Below are 19,367 nucleotides of genomic sequence, written 5' to 3' on the forward strand. Positions count from 1 at the left end.
TAATCACATCACGCAACTTGGCAAAGTGAAAACTTGTGGGCATGTCTGAATGTGCCAGAAATGCATTTATTATGTTTATGTAGTCTGAATAGTATAAAACACTATTTCACAGTGCTGTGTTTTTAATAAATAGGGTTTCCCCAGCAATTTCACAGTTCTTGCTCCAGAAGCTGTTTTGCTGCTTGCCTCTCAGGCTGCATTTTTAATTCCCTGCCATAGTCCATCAGCCAGTGTGTACAGACTGCAGACACACCATTTGTTGTCAGCATACAAAGACACCTCATACCTCATTCTGACAGCTAACTTCCACTACCACTATAATATAAGTTAAGAACCTTTTTTACTAGAGTTCTGCTAAATGTATCAGTATATATATATATATATATATATATATTATAATATATATTATAATATATATATAGGCACATAAGTACGGTATACCATGTTTCTTCAGGCATCAAACTTGAGCAAGCCTGATCTGAACAGTAATTTGCGCCCGTCTCTGTCACATTTTGTCTTGAAATGTGTATACCTAAGTTGTCCGAGGCACAATGTAATATACAAAAAATACCTGTGATCATGTACAGTAGTACACACTTATTTAAACTTTTTTTTTTTTTTTGCTAAGTGATCATATGGCTGATTTAAATATCCTTCCTGTTAGCCCTGCATTATGACATGCATAACAGCTGTACAACTGACTGCTGGGACTATGTATTTCACAATCTTTGACAGAGGGTTGATAGCAGGCAATTAATATTGATTGTATTGCCAGTGTTGGGGCAGGTTGTCAGAATGTGAGTGGTGTGGGTAATGATCCAATGCCCACAACAACTGGCGTATTTAAAAAAAAGTCTTGGGTTTTTAATTTAAAAAAAAAAAACACTTCCCTCTACCAGCAATGGTGTTGGGGAATTTACAGTGAGCTTGAGGTCCCAAGAACCGTAACAAAATAAATCCAGTTCCAGTGTGCAGTGCCTGTGCTCCATGGTGCTGTAACGGGTTGAGGTGCGGTGGTGGTGCTGTATCGGGTTGAGGTGCGGTGGTGGTGCTGTATCGGGTTGAGGTGCGGTGGTGGTGCAGGTGCTCCGTGGTGCTGTATCGGGTTGAGATATGGTGGTGGTGCTGTATCAGGTTGAGGTGCGGTGGTGGTGCTGTAGTGGGTTGAGGTGCGGTGGTGGTGCAGGTGCTCCGTGGTGCTGTATCGGGTTGAGATACGGTGGTGGTGCTGTATCAGGTTGAGGTGCGGTGGTGGTGCTGTATCGGGTTGAGGTGCGGTGGTGGTGCAGGTGCTCCGTGGTGCTGGTTGAGGTGCGGTGGTGGTGCAGGTGCTCTGTGGTGCTGTATCGGGTTGAGGTACGGTGGTGGTGCTGTATCGGGTTGAGGTGCGGTGGTGGTGCAGGTGCTCCGTGGTGCTGTATCGGGTTGAGGTGCGGTGGTGGTGCAGGTGCTCTGTGGTGCTGTATCTCTGGTGGTGCTGGGGGGACGACAGGGTTGAGGTGCGGTGGTGGTGCAGGTGCTCTGTGGTGCTGTATCGGGTTGAGGTGCGGTGGTGGTGCTGTATCGGGTTGAGGTGCGGTGGTGGTGCAGGTGCTCCGTGGTGCTGTATCGGGTTGAGGTGCGGTGGTGGTGCAGGTGCTCCGTGGTGCTGTAACGGGTTGAGGTGCGGTGGTGGTGCTTTATCGGGTTGAGGTGTGGTGGTGGTGCAGGTGCTCTGTGGTGCTGTATCGGGTTGAGGTGCGGTGGTGGTGCTGTATCGGGTTGAGGTGCGGTGGTGGTGCTGTATCGGGTTGAGGTGCGGTGGTGGTGCTGTATCGGGTTGAGGTGCGGTGGTGGTGCTGTATCGGGTTGAGGTGCGGTGGTGGTGCTGTGGTGCTCGGTGTGGTGCTGTATCGGGTTGAGGTGCGGTGGTGGTGCTGGTGCTCTGAGGTGCGGTGGTGGGTTGAGGTGCGGTGGTGGTGCTGGTGGTGTATCAGGTGCGGTGTGGTGCTGGTGCGGGTTGAGGTGCGGTGGTGGTGCTGTATCGGGTTGAGGTGCGGTGGTGGTGCTGTATCGGGTTGAGGTGCGGTGGTGGTGCTGTATCGGGTTGAGGTGGTGGTGGTGGGTTGAGGTGCGGTGGTGGTGCTGTATCGGGTTGAGGTGCGGTGGTGGTGCTGTATCGGGTTGAGGTGCGGTGGTGGTGCAGGTGCTCCGTGGTGCTGTATCAGGTTGAGGTGCGGTGGTGGTGCAGGTGCTGTGTACGCAAAACACCCCCACGTCCACGAGTGCACCACAGACATAGCCAACTCCACGCCACCACCAGCCGCACTCCAGAGGCCACCACGTCCATAGATCAGTCCAACTCCACGCCACCACCACGTCCACGAAATAGCCCAACTCCACGGTGGTGCCACGTCCACGACCACCACGTGTGACATAGCCAAATATCACGCCACCACCACGACATAGCCCAACTCCACCGCCACCACACGACGGTAGGTGCAACTCAAACGGGTGCCACCACGTCACGGTGGTGGTGCCAAACTCCACGCCACCCACCGACGGTCCACCGCAGGTATCGGGTTCCAGGTGCGGTGATTGGTGCTCTATTCAGGTGAGGTGACCAGAGTGGTGCTGTATCGGGTTGAGGTGCTGTGGTGGTGCAGGTGCTCTGGGTTGAGGTGGTGGTGCTGTATCAGGTTGAGGTGCGGTGGTGGTGCTGTATCGGGTTGAGGTGCGGTGGTGGTGCTGTATCGGGTTGAGGTGCGGTGGTGGTGCTGTATCTGTAGGGTTGAGGTGCGGTGGTGGTGCTGTATCGGGTTGAGGTGCGGTGGTGGTGCTGTATCGGGTTGAGGTGCGGTGGTGGTGCTGTATCGGGTTGAGGTGCGGTGGTGGTGCTGTGTTGGGTTGAGGTGCGGTGGTGGTGCTGTATCGGGTTGAGGTGCGGTGGTGGTGCTGTATCGGGTTGAGGTGCGGTGGTGGTGCTGTATCGGGTTGAGGTGCGGTGGTGGTGCTGTATCGGGTTGAGGTGCGGTGGTGGTGCTGTATCGGGTTGAGGTGCGGTGGTGGTGCAGGTGCTCTATCAGGTTGAGGTGCGGTGGTGGTGCTGTATCGGGTTGAGGTGCGGTGGTGGTGCTGTATCGGGTTGAGGTGCGGTGGTGGTGCTGTATCGGGTTGAGGTGCGGTGGTGGTGCTGGTCGGGTTGAGGTGCGGTGGTGGTGCTGTATCAGGTTGAGGTGCGGTGGTGGTGCAGGGTGCGGTGGTGGTGCTGTATCGGGTTGAGGTGCGGTGGTGAGGTGCGGTGGTGGTGCAGGTGGTGTATCGTATCGGGTTGAGGTGCGGTGGTGGTGCTGGGTATGGTGGTATCGGGTTGAGGTGCGGTGGTGGTGCTGTATCTGGGTTGAGGTGCGGTGGTGGTGCTGGTGCTCTGTGGTGCTGTATCGGGTTGAGGTGCGGTGGTGGTGCTGTATCGGGTTGAGGTGCGGTGGTGGTGCTGTATCGGGTTGAGGTGCGGTGGTGGTGCTGTATCGGGTTGAGGTGCGGTGGTGGTGCTGTATCGGGTTGAGGTGCGGTGGTGGTGCTGTATCGGGTTGAGGTGCGGTGGTGGTGCTGTATCGGGTTGAGGTGCGGTGGTGGTGCTGTATCGGGTTGAGGTGCGGTGGTGGTGCTGTATCGGGTTGAGTGCGGTGGTGGTGCTGTATTGGGTTGAGGTGCGGTGGTGGTGCAGGTGCTCTGTGGTGCTGTATCGGGTTGAGGTGCGGTGGTGGTGCGGTTAGCCACGACATAGCCCATTGGTGAGGTGCACCACGTCAACGGACACGCTCGACGCGGATTGGGTTGGAGGTGCGGTGGTGGTGCGTATCGGGGGACGTGTTATCACGACAGTGCACCCACTCCACGCAGGTGCACCCACGACGGTAGATGTCTGATGGTGCTCCACGCGCCACCACGACCACTGCGGTGGTGGACTGGTGCGGTGGTGTGGTGCTGTATCACGGTTGAGGTGCGGTGGTGTGTGGAGGTGTCACCACCTCGACACAGCCAACACCGGGGCTGTATCGGGTTGAGGTGCGGTGGTGGTGCTGTATCGGGTTGAGGTGCGGTGGTGGTGCTGTATTGGGTTGAGGTGCGGTGGTGGTGCTGTATTGGGTTGAGGTGCGGTGGTGGTGCTGTATCGGGTTGAGGTGCGGTGGTGGTGCTGTATCGGGTTGAGGTGCGGTGGTGGTGCTGTATCGGGTTGAGGTGCGGTGGTGGTGCTGGTGCTCTGGTTGAGGTGCTGTATGCGGGTTGAGGTGCGGTGGTGGTGCTGTATTGGGTTGAGGTGCGGTGGTGGTGCTGTATTGGGTTGAGGTGCGGTGGTGGTGCTGTGTTGGGTTGAGGTGCGGTGGTGGTGCTGTGTTGGGTTGAGGTGCGGTGGTGGTGCAGGTGCTCTGTGGTTGCTGTATCGGGTTGAGGTGCGGTGGTGGTGCTGTATCGGGTTGAGGTGCGGTGGTGGTGCTGTATCGGGTTGAGGTGCGGTGGTGGTGCTGTATCGGGTTGAGGTGCGGTGGTGGTGCTGTATCGGGTTGAGGTGCGGTGGTGGTGCAGGTGCTCTGTGGTGCTGTATCGGGTTGAGGTGCGGTGGTGGTGCTGTATCGGGTTGAGGTGCGGTGGTGGTGCTGTATCGGGTTGAGGTGCGGTGCGGTGGTGGTGCTGTATCGGGTTGAGGTGCGGTGGTGGTGCAGGTGCTCTATCAGGTTGAGGTGCGGTGGTGGTGCAGGTGCGGTGTGGTGCTGTATCGGGTTGAGGTGCGGTGGTGGTGCTGTATCGGGTTGAGGTGCGGTGGTGGTGCTGTATCGGGTTGAGGTGCGGTGGTGGTGCTGTATCGGGTTGAGGTGCGGTGGTGGTGCTGTATCGGGTTGAGGTGCGGTGGTGGTGCTGTATCGGGTTGAGGTGCGGTGGTGGTGCTGTATCGGGTTGAGGTGCGGTGGTGGTGCTGTATCGGGTTGAGGTGCGGTGGTGGTGCTGTATCGGGTTGAGGTGCGGTGGTGGTGCTGTATTGGGTTGAGGTGCGGTGGTGGTGCAGGTGCTCTGTGGTGCTGTATCGGGTTGAGGTGCGGTGGTGGTGCTGTATCGGGTTGAGGTGCGGTGGTGGTGCTGTATCGGGTTGAGGTGCGGTGGTGGTGCTGTATTGGGTTGAGGTGCGGTGGTGGTGCAGGTGCTCTGTGGTGCTGTATCGGGTTGAGGTGCGGTGGTGGTGCTGTATCGGGTTGAGGTGCGGTGGTGGTGCTGTATCGGGTTGAGGTGCGGTGGTGGTGCTGTATCGGGTTGAGGTGTGGTGGTGGTGCTGTATCAGGTTGAGGTGCGGTGGTGGTGCAGGTGCTCTGTGGTGCTGTATCGGGTTGAGGTGCGGTGGTGGTGCTGTATCGGGTTGAGGTGCGGTGGTGGTGCTGTGTAGGTTGAGGTGCGGTGGTGGTGCTGTATTGGGTTGAGGTGCGGTGGTGGTGCAGGTGCTCTGTGGTGCTGTATCGGGTTGAGGTGCGGTGGTGGTGCTGTATCGGGTTGAGGTGCGGTGGTGGTGCTGTATCGGGTTGAGGTGCGGTGGTGGTGCTGTATCGGGTTGAGGTGCGGTGGTGGTGCTGTATCGGGTTGAGGTGCGGTGGTGGTGCAGGTGCTCTGTGGTGCTGTATCGGGTTGAGGTGCGGTGGTGGTGCTGTATCGGGTTGAGGTGCGGTGTGGTGGTGCTGTATCGGGTTGAGGTGCGGTGGTGGTGCTGTATCGGGTTGAGGTGCGGTGGTGGTGCTGTATCGGGTTGAGGTGCGGTGGTGGTGCAGGTTGCTCTGTGGTGCTGTATCGGGTTGAGGTGCGGTGGTGGTGCTGTATCAGGTTGAGGTGCGGTGGTGGTGCAGGTGCTCTGTGGTGCTGTATCGGGTTGAGATGCGGTGGTGGTGCTGTATCGGGTTGAGGTGCGGTGGTGGTGCTGTATCGGGTTGAGGTGCGGTGGTGGTGCAGGTGCTCTGTCAGGTTGAGGTGCGGTGGTGGTGCAGGTGCTCTGTGGTGCTGTATCGGGTTGAGGTGCGGTGGTGGTGCTGTATCGGGTTGAGGTGCGGTGGTGGTGCTGTATCGGGTTGAGGTGCGGTGGTGGTGCTGTGTCTGGGTTGAGGTGCGGTGGTGGTGCAGGTGCTCTGTGGTGCTGTATCGGGTTGAGATACGGTGGTGGTGCTGTATCGGGTTGAGGTGCGGTGGTGGTGCTGTATCGGGTTGAGGTGCGGTGGTGGTGCTGTATCGGGTTGAGGTGCGGTGGTGGTGCAGGTGCTCTGTCAGGTTGAGGTGCGGTGGTGGTGCAGGTGCTCTATCAGGTTGAGGTGCGGTGGTGGTGCAGGTGCTCTGTGGTGCTGTATCGGGTTGAGGTGCGGTGGTGGTGCTGTATCGGGTTGAGGTGCGGTGGTGGTGCTGTATCGGGTTGAGGTGCGGTGGTGGTGCTGTATCGGGTTGAGGTGCGGTGGTGGTGCTGTATCGGGTTGAGGTGCGGTGGTGGTGCTGTATTGGGTTGAGGTGCGGTGGTGGTGCTGTATTGGGTTGAGGTGCGGTGGTGGTGCTGTATCGGGTTGAGGTGCGGTGGTGGTGCTGTATCGGGTTGAGGTGCGGTGGTGGTGCTGGTGCTCTGGGTTGAGGTGCGGTGGTGGTGCAGGTGCTCTGTGGTGCTGTATCGGGTTGAGATACGGTGGTGGTGCTGTATCGGGTTGAGGTGCGGTGGTGGTGCTGTATCGGGTTGAGGTGCGGTGGTGGTGCTGTATCGGGTTGAGGTGCGGTGGTGGTGCAGGTGCTCTGTGGTGCTGTATCGGGTTGAGATACGGTGGTGGTGCTGTATCGGGTTGAGGTGCGGTGGTGGTGCTGTATCGGGTTGAGGTGCGGTGGTGGTGCTGTATCGGGTTGAGGTGCGGTGGTGGTGCAGGTGCTCTGTCAGGTTGAGGTGCGGTGGTGGTGCAGGTGCTCTATCAGGTTGAGGTGCGGTGGTGGTGCAGGTGCTCTGTGGTGCTGTATCGGGTTGAGGCGCAGTAGTGGAGCTGTATCGGGTTGAGGTGCGGTGGTGGTGCTGTATCGGGTTGAGGTGCGGTGGTGGTGCTGTATTGGGTTGAGGTGCGGTGGTGGTGCTGTATCGGGTTGAGGTGCGGTGGTGGTGCTGTATTGGGTTGAGGTGCGGTGGTGGTGCTGTATTGGGTTGAGGTGCGGTGGTGGTGCTGTATCGGGTTGAGGTGCGATGGTGGTGCTCTATCAGGTTGAGGTGCGGTGGTGGTGCTGTATTGGGTTGAGGTGCGGTGGTGGTGCAGGTGCTCTGTGGTGCTCTATCAGTATTCTATTAATGTTGTTTATATGTATTGGTGCACGGGATATAATTGGGTCTGTGTAACACACATGATTTAAAATATATAGTTGTATTTAGGCACAGGCATTGCACAATCACTTCACGTGCAGATAAAATGTGTATTAATATGTGAGCACAGGGATTGCACAAATTAGTTGACGTGATGGGATTCAAGTGAATAATTAATTAGTAATTGAATCCTGGCACAAATGTAAGCAGCAGGGGTTGTGTATTCGGTAAGTGGAGAACAGGTGTAGAGAAGAGAATTAAGAAAATAAATTAAAGAAATATTACAATTGCTATTTTGTGCTAGAAGGACCAGCACGATACTTAGTTAGCGTTAGTCCATTTTTTGTTTGTCTATTTATTTTGGCCTGAAGTGGCATGTGCTGTTTTTGTTTAAATCTTTTATTTATTGCATTCAATAAAACACTGAGCACAACCATTGCATCTCTGTTTCAACTCCAGTACTGCCTGTCTGTGTGTTCCTTCCGGGTCTCTGACATCATCCACCAGCCATCTTGTTACAGGGCTGTACTCACATAGCTGCGTCCCCTTTGTACAGCCAAACTCCCCTGTGATGAGCATGCTGCCACGCTGTATCCAATTGCCGTCAGCAACACAGCTGATCACAGCTGAACAGCTCTGCTACGCCCTTTCACCAAGATAGCCGACGTCCGGTTCCCGCCCTACCATTGAGTCGGTCCATCCATGTGAAGGTGTACCATCAACCTTGTTTAGTGCCCCTTCAGGTTGGGAGGTAGATTTACAGTTCGGATTCATTCTGTCCCAGTCACACAGATGTTTTGCCCAGTCCTTCTAAACTCTTTCTCTACATTACAAAGAGATGCCAGGGAGTTTATTATAATGCTGTGTATTTCATCAAGGCAATCGGATGGAGAAATAAAAGGGTTTTCCACAGAGAATGCTTTTGTTTTTTATACACAAAAAACACCCATTTTCATTTTTTTTTTCTAGTGTTGCTAGGCATTGTATATGCCATACTAATAATTGAAGGTCCAGTATATACTATATATAATTTACAGACTTTAGAAAAGTATTTGTTTGTGATGGGAGCAACACTTTTGTATCCAGAATGAATTAATGACTTATAGTTCAACATCATAAGCTGACATAAGTTATTTTTCAAAATAAAACCTCCGGATTAATTTATGTACTGTCTGTTTAAAATCTAGACAAGTCAACTGAAGTTGGGTTTCATTGGTGGAAACAAAAATGCATATTCTTCCATATATCTGTCCCCTTAGTTAAACAGGAAGAATGTTTCAGAAGGCTTTGTTGAGCCATGACAACATTGACCATTACTACGATGGGAGCCTAAGGGAGACATCTAGTACTGAAAATGCCATCTTAGTGTCTCAAAAGGCAGTTTAATTATGGCACTGTTATCCAGTTACAGTTAGTGTCTTTTAAAAAGTAACAAAAACCGTGATAACTGGTACAAGATATTTGATTGTTTACATTTTGTTAAAATCTAATTGGTTTATGTGCTTCATTCAAAACGATCCATAGACAGAGCGAATGGAAGAGCATGGTATGATGTATAGAATTGCCTGCAGTGCAACAAGTAGTTAATGCATGAATGTTGTAATGTAAAATTTTATTTTAAATCTCTTATTTCTTTGTTTCAGTTTTTGGCTCTGGGCACACATTTTGGCAAGGTGTTTCTGTTGGACATACAGGGGAATGTAACCCAGAAGTTTGACATTGTAAGTATTCTTTACTGAGCTGTGAAGTCAGTGTGTCTGGTGAGTGAATGAGAAAAGCACCTTTTTAAGAGAAACTTCACAGTAACAACTGTTTAATGAGAAACCTTGCATAGATTGCCTCTTAGCGTGTGTACTACTTGGACCACTGTAAAAAGATGCACAGTAATCCTAATGACCAGGTGAGAGTACTGTGATATACAGTTTTAAAAAATAACATTGATTTTAAATAACTATTTAGTGAAACTACCAAAAATGACTATGCTATGTGTTCACAAAGAAAACAGTGCATTTGATAGCATTTGTTGATTGGCATCCACACATAACTACAAACATTCAAACATAAGGTAAGCTACAGTTAAAATAAATAAAAAAAAACAGGCTTAAATACATTGACGCTATGTAATTACTTGGTTACTGGAAGCTGTATAGGTTCCTAAACGATGGCATAAACAAATATATAACTTCAAAAAGAATCTTATTGTATCCTTACAGATCCTTCCATTCTTCCAAGTTACTCATTTGTGACTGTTTACTACTGACGTAGTTTTATCATTTTACTTCATACTTCAGCGGGTGGTTTCACAGTCCAAGATTGGTGCTATTAGGACTACTAAATGTTACTTTAGATAAGGTAGTTCAAGGTTAGTGCTCATCGAGGTCTGTAAAACCAGACACAAGTACTGGTAACATGTTGCATGTAACACCTGTGAACCCGACTTATCAAAAACAAATATATAAGAACCTCTTCTTTAGGACATTTCAGTGGGAAGAAAACAATTAAAACATCACAGAAACCATCCGGTACAAGAAATATACACTGCAGTGGGGCTGGCTCGTTGCACACAGGTTGCATCCTTGATTTTTATTTCCAATCAATATACATGCAAGCAGGTTAGCAACCCAGTTCTGTTAATTAAATGCGTCCTTATAACAGTGTTGGAATAATGTTGACTGAATAACGGATGGAGCCAAAATACTACAGTGACATTTTTAATTGAGCGATGGCCAACTTGTTTTTACTTTCAAACTTTCCATTCTTGCATAAGAAAACTAAGTTATATACTACATGGTAATCGATATTAATAGAATACGGAATCACAATACATGTAATTGTGTATTAAATATAGATTGTTTGATTGCATAATATCAAAGTACTGGATCAAGGATCTGTTTACCTCCCCATATTCCTTGTAGTTCATCATAAGGCCTGAGGCATTATAATTAGGTCAATTAATTGCATATCTTCAAGCACCCAGAGCTAACAAAGTAATCCAAGTAAATCTTGTCCAGTATGTATTGCCGTCACTTCACAGAACTCACATTTTCCTATGTGCACAAACTATGTTAGACGTGTATTTGGTTTTTAATGTTGTTGTTGTTGTCCCCCCCAAAGCATTTGCAAGCAAAAGAAAAATCGTTTGCACTCTTCCATGTTGCACTTCCCTATGAAGGAATGCAGCTGACACACGGAATTTGCTACTGGGAATTTGATTTCTTGTAGGAAAAACAATTTTGATGTTTGTTTTATTTTAATTTTTTAATTTATAATAAGAGCATGTGAAAGAACTGTGAACCGATTAATCATAATGTAATCTAATATAATCTTATAAATTCAATTTAATATAGAATTATCAGTCTATCCTGAAACATTCAGTAAAGCAAAAAAAACAGCTTTGCATTAAAATGAAGTCCCAGTAACATCTTGATGCTGTGAGTGTTTATAATCATTCTATAATATCTGAAACTCTTCAGTTTGACGCATTTCTTCAAAGAATCAAGCCTTTTCATTCTTTGAATGGCTGTGCAGTTCGGTATTCTTCAGAGTAATAGCATATGACATATCTGTAATAGCTCAGACTTATAATGTAGAGAAACAAAGCACTGATTGAAATTGCGGTTTGGCAGATATTTGAACTAAAGTGACCTCAAACGACCTTGGGGACAGAGTCAGCTTTTGACGCTTTTAGTGCTGGGCGGCCTGCTCACACTCTGGCTGCAGCAGAGTTTTAAAAGGTTTTGTACCGGTTATTAAAAGACTCTCACCTTTCACTGTTTCAGATGCTGTGTCCTCCCTGTGATGGTGTAAGGCTTCATTTCCAAAGGGAGGCAGCATTTCATAAAAAATAAATAATCAATTATCCATTTGTTAGGTGGAGTAGCTTTACCAATGATACATTAGCTGATTGATTTATTTTTCCTTTTAGAGGACTGTGAGTAAAAGGTATCTCGACAATAGGTGTCTGGGGAGACAACTTTGCCACAATTAATGGGAACTTCCCATATAGGCTGGATTTTTTTTCCCCTAATTTGAAGGGCTGACATGATCCATACTAAGTGTTTTGGTTTTTCTTCCATTGTGAGATTAAAATGATTAGAAATGGAACCAGCATAAAATATTTTTGAGCTAGTTTTTCATTTAAATCTGTATTTCAAATAGGTTTATTTGTAGCTTTTATTGTTGTAGACTGTTTGGCTGTCACTGTAGTTGCTGTTCTGTCTCGATGGCAGCGCGCTGTGTTTATTCATTTTCAAAAAGGGAAACTTGGGAAAGAACAGAAATGTAGCACTCTGACTGAAACACTTTACAGCATGTTGATGCAGCGTCGTTATCGGCATGAGATGAGATGAGATGTCGGTGTGGTTAGTTGTGGGTACCATGTGAAAGATTTCTGGGAACACGCCTAGATAAAAGCATACTTTTTTTTTTTTTTTTTTTTTTTAACTGGCGAGCGACCGTGTGTCGGGCATTGCAAAATAATTTGGCAGGGGCGATGCCATGATGCGCTATAAACAGGTATGCTATGGTCTAACTGGCGCTAAACTGTAAGATTGCACTGTGTCTATGAATTCGGAACAAATGCTGTCCCGGAGGCGTTAAGCCCGGGACCGGAACTTGATCTTTACATTTCGGGACTTTCCCGCCCATTTATAGACGGGTGGTCACCCTACAGTGGCTGCCGCCACAAGGGCACCCGTGGAAGCGAGATGATGCGTCTCAGTAGGTTTTTTTCCTGGTTAAACATTTCATTCATTCATTCTTTCATCCATTTTCTCACTTGACACCTAATCTGGAATTTACTTGCTACATTTGGTCAGTACTGTACTGCTTGACTTTTGAGTAAAGGCCTACCATCGACTGAAAAAAGTCAGTACATATATTTTTTTTTTACCACTAAATTAATGTTTTTTTTCTGGTTACACAGTTTGATAAATTATAGTTGACAGTAACATGTTTGAAAGAAAGAAAGAAAGAAAGAAAGAAAGAAAGAAAGAAAGAAAGAAAGAAATGTAAATGTTTCGACTGCTCATTACAGCCTTCTGTTCACCAGCATTTGCTGAACTAGAGATTGACCAATAACTTTAATGTTTCCACCACAATGTCACAATATTTAATGAAAATCAATATTTATTACATGGTACACAGGAAAATATATTGAAACAAATAGGGGGTGCCACTGTAAAAGACTATGAGTGGTTTATGTTCTGTAACACCTGAAAACTGCCCGATAGGGATTTCTCAATATTACCAAAAGTTACACTCCAAATGAATTGCCACAGTGCTTCATCACACATAGTACAAGGGCTAAGGAGGAGCCAGGCCTCATTTCACATATGAACTTATGCGACTGTCAATTTTTTTTTTTTTTTCTGTTTTTAGTTTGGGGGTAGGTTGGTAAAAACCCAGACCCCACAGATGAAAGGACAGTTTGTCAAAGCAGATTGTGTGTGCGTGTCTTCTCCCCACCCCTCCGTGCCTTCAGACACTAAATGGATTATTAAACACAGCTTTTGTCTCAATCTTACGTGTCACATTTTTCAATCCTGATTAGTTTATGTTTTGCCTTTCCAGAGCCCAGTAAAAATAAATCAGATCAGCTTGGATGATAGCGGAGAGCATGTGGGAATTTGCTCAGAAGATGGCAAGGTAAATTGTTTCTTTATAATACACTATTTTTCAACACATTAAGAAGATTACCATTTACTTTTGAACAGCAATGTTTTAACAGCACAAGACATTTTACTTCCCTCAACCCAGATAGAAGTTGTGTGTACTATCTGGTTCTTACTGCTGCAGATAGCTCTTTGATGTCCCCCAGTGGTTGAATAAAATATAACATTTTTATTTCAACATTTGATCTAGTACAGTAGTTCCTTCAAATTGTTGGTCCACTACTGTATTGTAAGTAAGCATTCTCTGAAAAATAAACTGAGCATTACATTTGGGTGTTTTATTAGATATTACATTTTAGAATGTACCTTTCATGTGGTATCTATTTGTGTTAAGTACTATATCTGACAGCAGCCTGTCAACAGTATAATTACAGCTCATCAGGAAACATGATGGTTCTTAGTAACACAAAAATAAACAACAAAGCTCCAAGGTGGTTATCTCTTGAAAATGAATACAGATTTATTGAATACTGAGGCTTTTTACTCAACGGTTGCTTTGAAGATACTATCTGTTACCTTTAATTTATGACTCATTTCTCTTCTAGAGAGCTGGCCAGTGATTTAAGGAAAATGCTTTTTCTTTGCCACATCCACACACACAGGGTGAATAACTAACATTTTAAGATGAAAATTTGTCTTTTACATAACTCCTTTTGCCTTATAAAATTTCCAGGAGAGTGTGGAAGAAAACCCAGACTGAAATGAACTATGACAAAGATCTGTATGTGTCTTCTTTAGAAGACGGTGTTTGTCAGTAAGGATTTGGTTACTTTGGTCTTCCATTGTAACTCTTATTGATTCACACCTAAATGTTGTCTAATGTCTGGGTGTTACAGCTGATACTTCGGGATGGTGCACACAAACATGCTTTTGCCTGTAAAGGTTGTGAAAGTATGTAATGACAGCTCCTAATTGTCTTATTTTATTTAAAACCAAGACTATACCATTCTTGTTGTGGCAAAATCTGGGGTCCTTTGAGACCCAACTTGACAAATTTTGAGCCAGCAGTGGAATTCTGAGCTTGTGTGTGTGTGTGTGTTATTAATAAACTAAAGAGATTCATCAGATAAATGTAGATGTATAGATTAGTTATTTGCAGAATCTGAATTTAACAGTTAATATTGTTACCGTATATAAAAATATGTATTGTGTTATTATTGAGGTCTTGTATACTTTGGCATTGTTAGCAATCATGCATCCTTGAGCTAACCCTGACGATTGAAATGTAAAAGTCATTAATTCCCCATCCTGATAAACAGATTCCAGCCTCTGCAGCTGAGCCCTGTTAGATCAAGAAGAATAATAGATACACATGTTAAAATAAATAGAGAGATAGACATATTGAATGTTCAACATCTTGGTATGCTACTCATTGACTGAAACTGAACTTTGAACTCTTTCAATTTCAGATTTACTCTAAGCACCATGAGCAGGAAATGCATTTTCCACAGCATGTGTGTAGGATTCTGTATTTAAAAGGCAGTTATTCCTGTTTTTGAATTATTCTGTTCTTTTTTGGGGGGGTTGTGCTTCATTTGAAGTGTGAAGCCTTTATACCCCAGAAGAGAAAGCAAACATTACCACAGATTTCAAGATGTCTGTTACGATGTCAGCCGTGGGGGAGTGATGTACAGTACCGGTCATAAATCTGAGCCCACTACCAGACAACTGCCTTGATTGTGAAGAAATGCAAATGTTTTTGATTTTAAAACACAGTCTCTTTAAAACACCTCTTCACAAAGAACAGTTCACAAAAACTCTTTCTAGGTGTGCTTTGTGATAGACATTGGGGGAACATAAAAGTATAGACCCTCTTGCAAGGTTAAGTCACCTAAGATTGTATCAAAAGGTCTCCTGGGAAAAATGTCACAGGTCCATGAGTAGCAGGGTGTTTCAGTCAGTGTTAGGATCGTTCCAGGTAGGTTGCTGCCAAAAAACTACTATTACCCCTACAAATCTAAAAAAGAGGCTGGATTTTATAATGGAACACAAGACTGGCTAGACATCTTCAGCACGTCTGGGGCCTGTGCATTCATTTGTTTCAGTAGACCTTTTGAAGAGATTGTAAGTGCTGAGGTGAACATGGTGTTTTCCTGTGCTTCGGTCCGTTCAAAATTCAGAGAAGCAGTGCAATATTCGTTAATTTCCAAAACCTAATCAGAGTCATTATATACAAGTAAAAGAAAATATCCTTGAACTGAAAATAGGTAGTGATGTCTTATCTACAAAGAAAAGCATGAAATGCAGTAATTATGAGTTTAACATTTTTTTTTGGTGTGTGTATTTCAGGTAAAAACATATATACTGTAGACATATGCTATTTGTAAAACCCTGCTGTGGCTGTTTCTTTTTAATAAACAAAGTGACAAATTACACATTTTCATAAAGCAATAACATTACTGAGATACACTTGTAGCCAACAAGCAAGGGAAAACCTTCAAATTTAACACTTCAAATAAAATAACTGTGGAAAAGGGGTTGTTGTACAATAAAAAATCGGGATCTTGTTTATTACATCCCACCTATAGAATAACAACATAACAGAAAACCAAACCGTTGATCACTAGCATTTGCAATATTAAAAAACGTTTGTGTTGAAATAGGTGAGAAATGCATTAAAAGTGTCCATCAGTGTTGTCTTCACATTTGTGATCAGTTTTGCAGACTGTCTCTGAATATGTTAAGGTCTTTATGCCTCAATGCAAGTTGCTCCATTTATTACAGTTACAACTGTTAAATTAGGAACAACTTAATCCCCCCTAATGTCAATGTCAGAATCCCGCTAATTTCAATGTCAGAGTTCTTTTTAGTTTGGTTTGGTAACTTTATAGGGAATTTTTTTCTAAATCTGTACTCTAAATACAGTAAATATATTTACATTGTTATTTATTATTATTTTGTATTGTTTAAATTCCTGTGTTATTAGATAGGGTTTTACTTAAGCGATAGAGCCAGTCAATGTGGGCTCTATCGTGTGGTGGATGACCCCGACTGGAGTTATGCGTCAACCGAGATGTAGGCGAGGGCGCTAACCAAAGTCAAGATTATCTACCACATGGTAGAGCCTGCATCAAGAGGGCACTATTACTATTAGAAAACAGTTTATTTCTTTATTTTCTCTTTAAAAAAAACTTTTAAACCTATCCGCTGAGGAAAATAGTCCCTAACATAATTAGAATATAAAAACGAAATACACGTGGAGTATCCAGCTAATGACATAATTGTGGACCAATCGTGTCTTTTCTGTTGATTTGCTGTCCAGTAGCTGTGAATTGAGCCTTCATTATGGTGTCCTGTCACAGACATGATTCGCTTGTCTCTAGACCAGCGTCAGAAAGCATGTTTAAGTAGCTTTTTATGTTAACAGATTAGTTGTGGATTAAAATGTTAAGGGAAAAAGCTGGTATTCATGGGCAGATTGATTTCAAATTGAATTGAGTTAAACACTTCAACATTTCAGCTGGCATCTATACAAAGCAGATTGGAAGCTGATTGGCTGTTCGCACTCAATAGTTTTCTAATGCTAAATATTCAGTAGCACTTGTCTGGTATTTCAGATTACATATATTATATTACTGATAATAGCTAAATGCATAAACACTATACACTGTGTTCAGTGGATTCAGTAAGTGTCTGTAGAGTACTTGCCTAGTTTGATATTTAGAAAATGCAGTTGTGCCGAACCCTTTGTGAAACAGAAGAGCACTCCTTTTGCTTAATGTGATTGATCTGGTGCTAGATAACGTACAAATGCTAAGTGTGGGGTCTGCTAATTAAGTGGTAGAATGTAGAATGTGAATACATGTGTTCTGAGGTGCTCTGGTTCAAGCTGTTTTATTAGTGCAATGTGAATGCATGTGTTCTGAGGTGCTCTGGTTCAAGCTGTTTTAATAGTGCAATGTGAATGCATGTGTTCTGAGGTGCTTTGGTTCAAGCTGTTTTAGTAGTGCAATGTGAATGCTTGTGTTCTCATGTTCTCTCTCTCTCTCTCTCTCTCTCTCTCTCTCTCTCTTCTTCCTTTGACAGGTTCAGGTATTTGGGTTGTACACCAGAGAAGGCTTTCATGAAAATTTTGACTGCCCCATTAAAGTAAGTAGACACCGTCTCTTCTTGTTTTGGCAGTCCTTCCAGCTTTGAGGCCCATTGAGAGAAGCTCTCATTTCTGCACCTCATCTACTTTATGATAAACTGAGCCCTTCGGTCTCCCGGCCCGCCAATCTCTTACCTTTCATGAGCTCTTAATCACAACAGAAAAAAAAGGTAATAAAAGGAAAGGCAACCAATAGCCTTTTTAATCCATGGCACGCATGACAAAACATGCTAAATAGATACAGTAAATCAGCTTCCCTTTGATAAGACTGATGTGTGGCTGGAACTTCAACCGTCCTTATAAAAGGATGGAAGAGGGTAATATGGCCAGGAAGGGTGCGTTTTAAAGGGTGGCTTTTGCAGGGAAATTAAAATAAGTTGTAGTGCGAGGGGGCTGGGGACGACAAACATTATTACAGATGAGAGTTATAATTAGGGAGGTGAAATGAAAGTAATCAGCCCTGAAAAGTTTGAATGAGTTCAGAGACAAAAATACTCGAGAGGGAAGGGTAATAAAATAAAGTCAAATCTGGTTAAAACATAAAAATAGAATCCTAGTTTTTTCTGCTGCTTGTCCACCATGCTGACGCAGCACACAAACTGCATTCGGCCTCAGGCTTTTTGTTCCAGGATTATTCAGTTAAAACCCACTAAAGTCCCATCTGTTAACATTATCGATCGGATTAAGTGCAGATTCGCAAAACTTCTCTCTCATTCCTTTACAGTGTCTCCCCAACCAGCCACCACACACACACACACACACACACACACACACACACACATGTATTTTGACTTAATTGGCAACTCACCTAACCTCTTGGCTGAAAGAGAATAGTTTTCACAAAAGGTTGCTTGATAAATTAGCCAAAAAAAAAAAAAAGCAATTGTAAATGAATTTGTATGCCAGTTCAGATTTGATTGCATTTCTATTATGAAAAACAAGCTGGTCACAAAAGAGTGTGTTCAGCATTTATTTAATTTTTTTTCATTTATTGATGCAGAAAAATAACGTTGAAGTCAAATCCACGTTTATAATTAAGCATGACCTCGGGATACCTAGGAAGTGATGATATTTCTTAATATAAAAGTGATTTTGATAACTTCTTTTAAAAAATGTGCCTATTATCATAATTGCTTACATATTGGGTTAAGCATCGAACAGACTTTTACAATGCCTTTATTTAAATGCTGTTGTTTTTTAATTACCTTTGCAGATAGTTGCAGTCCACCCGCAGTTTGGAAGATCAAGCAGCAAGCAGTTTGTCACAGGAGGCAGTAAGGTGAATATCCCATAGAGGGCAAGGAAAATTGAACAGTTTGTTTCGCTTGTTGTCTTTATTAAGATTATAATTTGATGCCAGAATATGTTTTAGTGCTTTTAAAAATTAGTACTGGATTGGATTGTCATGGTCAAGTGTATTACAATGCAGGGGAACGGTCTAGTTGCCCTACCAAAGCACCTTGACTCTCGCTGATTGTACTGTGTTAAACTAACCTTCTTTAATCTGGGTAGTGGACAGATCAGCCCGTTTTGGTTAGCACATATAGGTTACTGCCAGTATATTAGGTACTATCGTTCAATTCTGATACAACCATTTCACAGATGGTTTAAAAATGTCCAGTAGGTGGCATTAGGGTACATACTTATTAGTGTCCAAGAAAGTACATTGTAATGTGGGAAGTAATATAGTAGATATCAAAATCAGTTAGTATTGCTCAGTGTAAAATGTTGTTGCTGACTTACAAATGTAGAACACTACCAAGCTCCAATGGCTTGTTTTAGTAATTGAGCTGCATTTGCAGAATTGTTGCCATTGGGATTCAACTTCAAATTTATTATTGTGAGATTACTGTCCCAAAGCAATAGCAGAGATCTCTTCCTAGAGACTTGTTTAAGCTTACTCTTTCTTTTAATACACATTTGATCCTTATTAAAGGATAACAATAAACATTATTTCACTCAATTATAACTGATTTGTTTTCCTCCCTCTGCCTTTTATATTTAATAATATCCCAGAAAGCAAAAGGAGTAGACTTATAAAAATCAATAAACTTCAAAGGGAGGTATATCTTGTTAGTTCAATATTATTTCCACAATGCTTTGTGGCCTGGTCTCACACATAGAGATGCAGAGTAATAACAAGCTTTCTATAACATCCATTCATCTTTAAAGACAGTTTTGAAAATAATTACAAGAGTAATAATGTAAATGGTGTCATCTACCAATGAGTAAAGTTAATATTCATTTACACTAGGATTTACAGATGTCTGTG

General features: G+C 44.7%; 1 protein-coding gene across 2 annotated transcripts in view; it reads left to right on the forward strand.

The window, feature by feature from the left end:
• Window positions 1–19,367, forward strand: part of LOC121314237 (vacuolar protein sorting-associated protein 41 homolog) — a 59,000-nt gene that overhangs the window by 12,808 nt on the left and 26,825 nt on the right. For both annotated transcript variants that reach the window (XM_041247272.1, XM_041247273.1), the window contains exons 4-7: window positions 8,977–9,054; window positions 12,905–12,979; window positions 17,032–17,094; window positions 18,309–18,374. In XM_041247272.1, the coding sequence (XP_041103206.1) occupies window positions 8,977–9,054; window positions 12,905–12,979; window positions 17,032–17,094; window positions 18,309–18,374 (282 nt within the window). The remainder of the gene's footprint in view (window positions 1–8,976; window positions 9,055–12,904; window positions 12,980–17,031; window positions 17,095–18,308; window positions 18,375–19,367) is intronic.

The sequence above is a fragment of the Polyodon spathula genome, chromosome 4 (assembly GCF_017654505.1).
Source record: "Polyodon spathula isolate WHYD16114869_AA chromosome 4, ASM1765450v1, whole genome shotgun sequence".
NCBI classification, from domain to species: Eukaryota; Metazoa; Chordata; class Actinopteri; order Acipenseriformes; family Polyodontidae; genus Polyodon; species Polyodon spathula.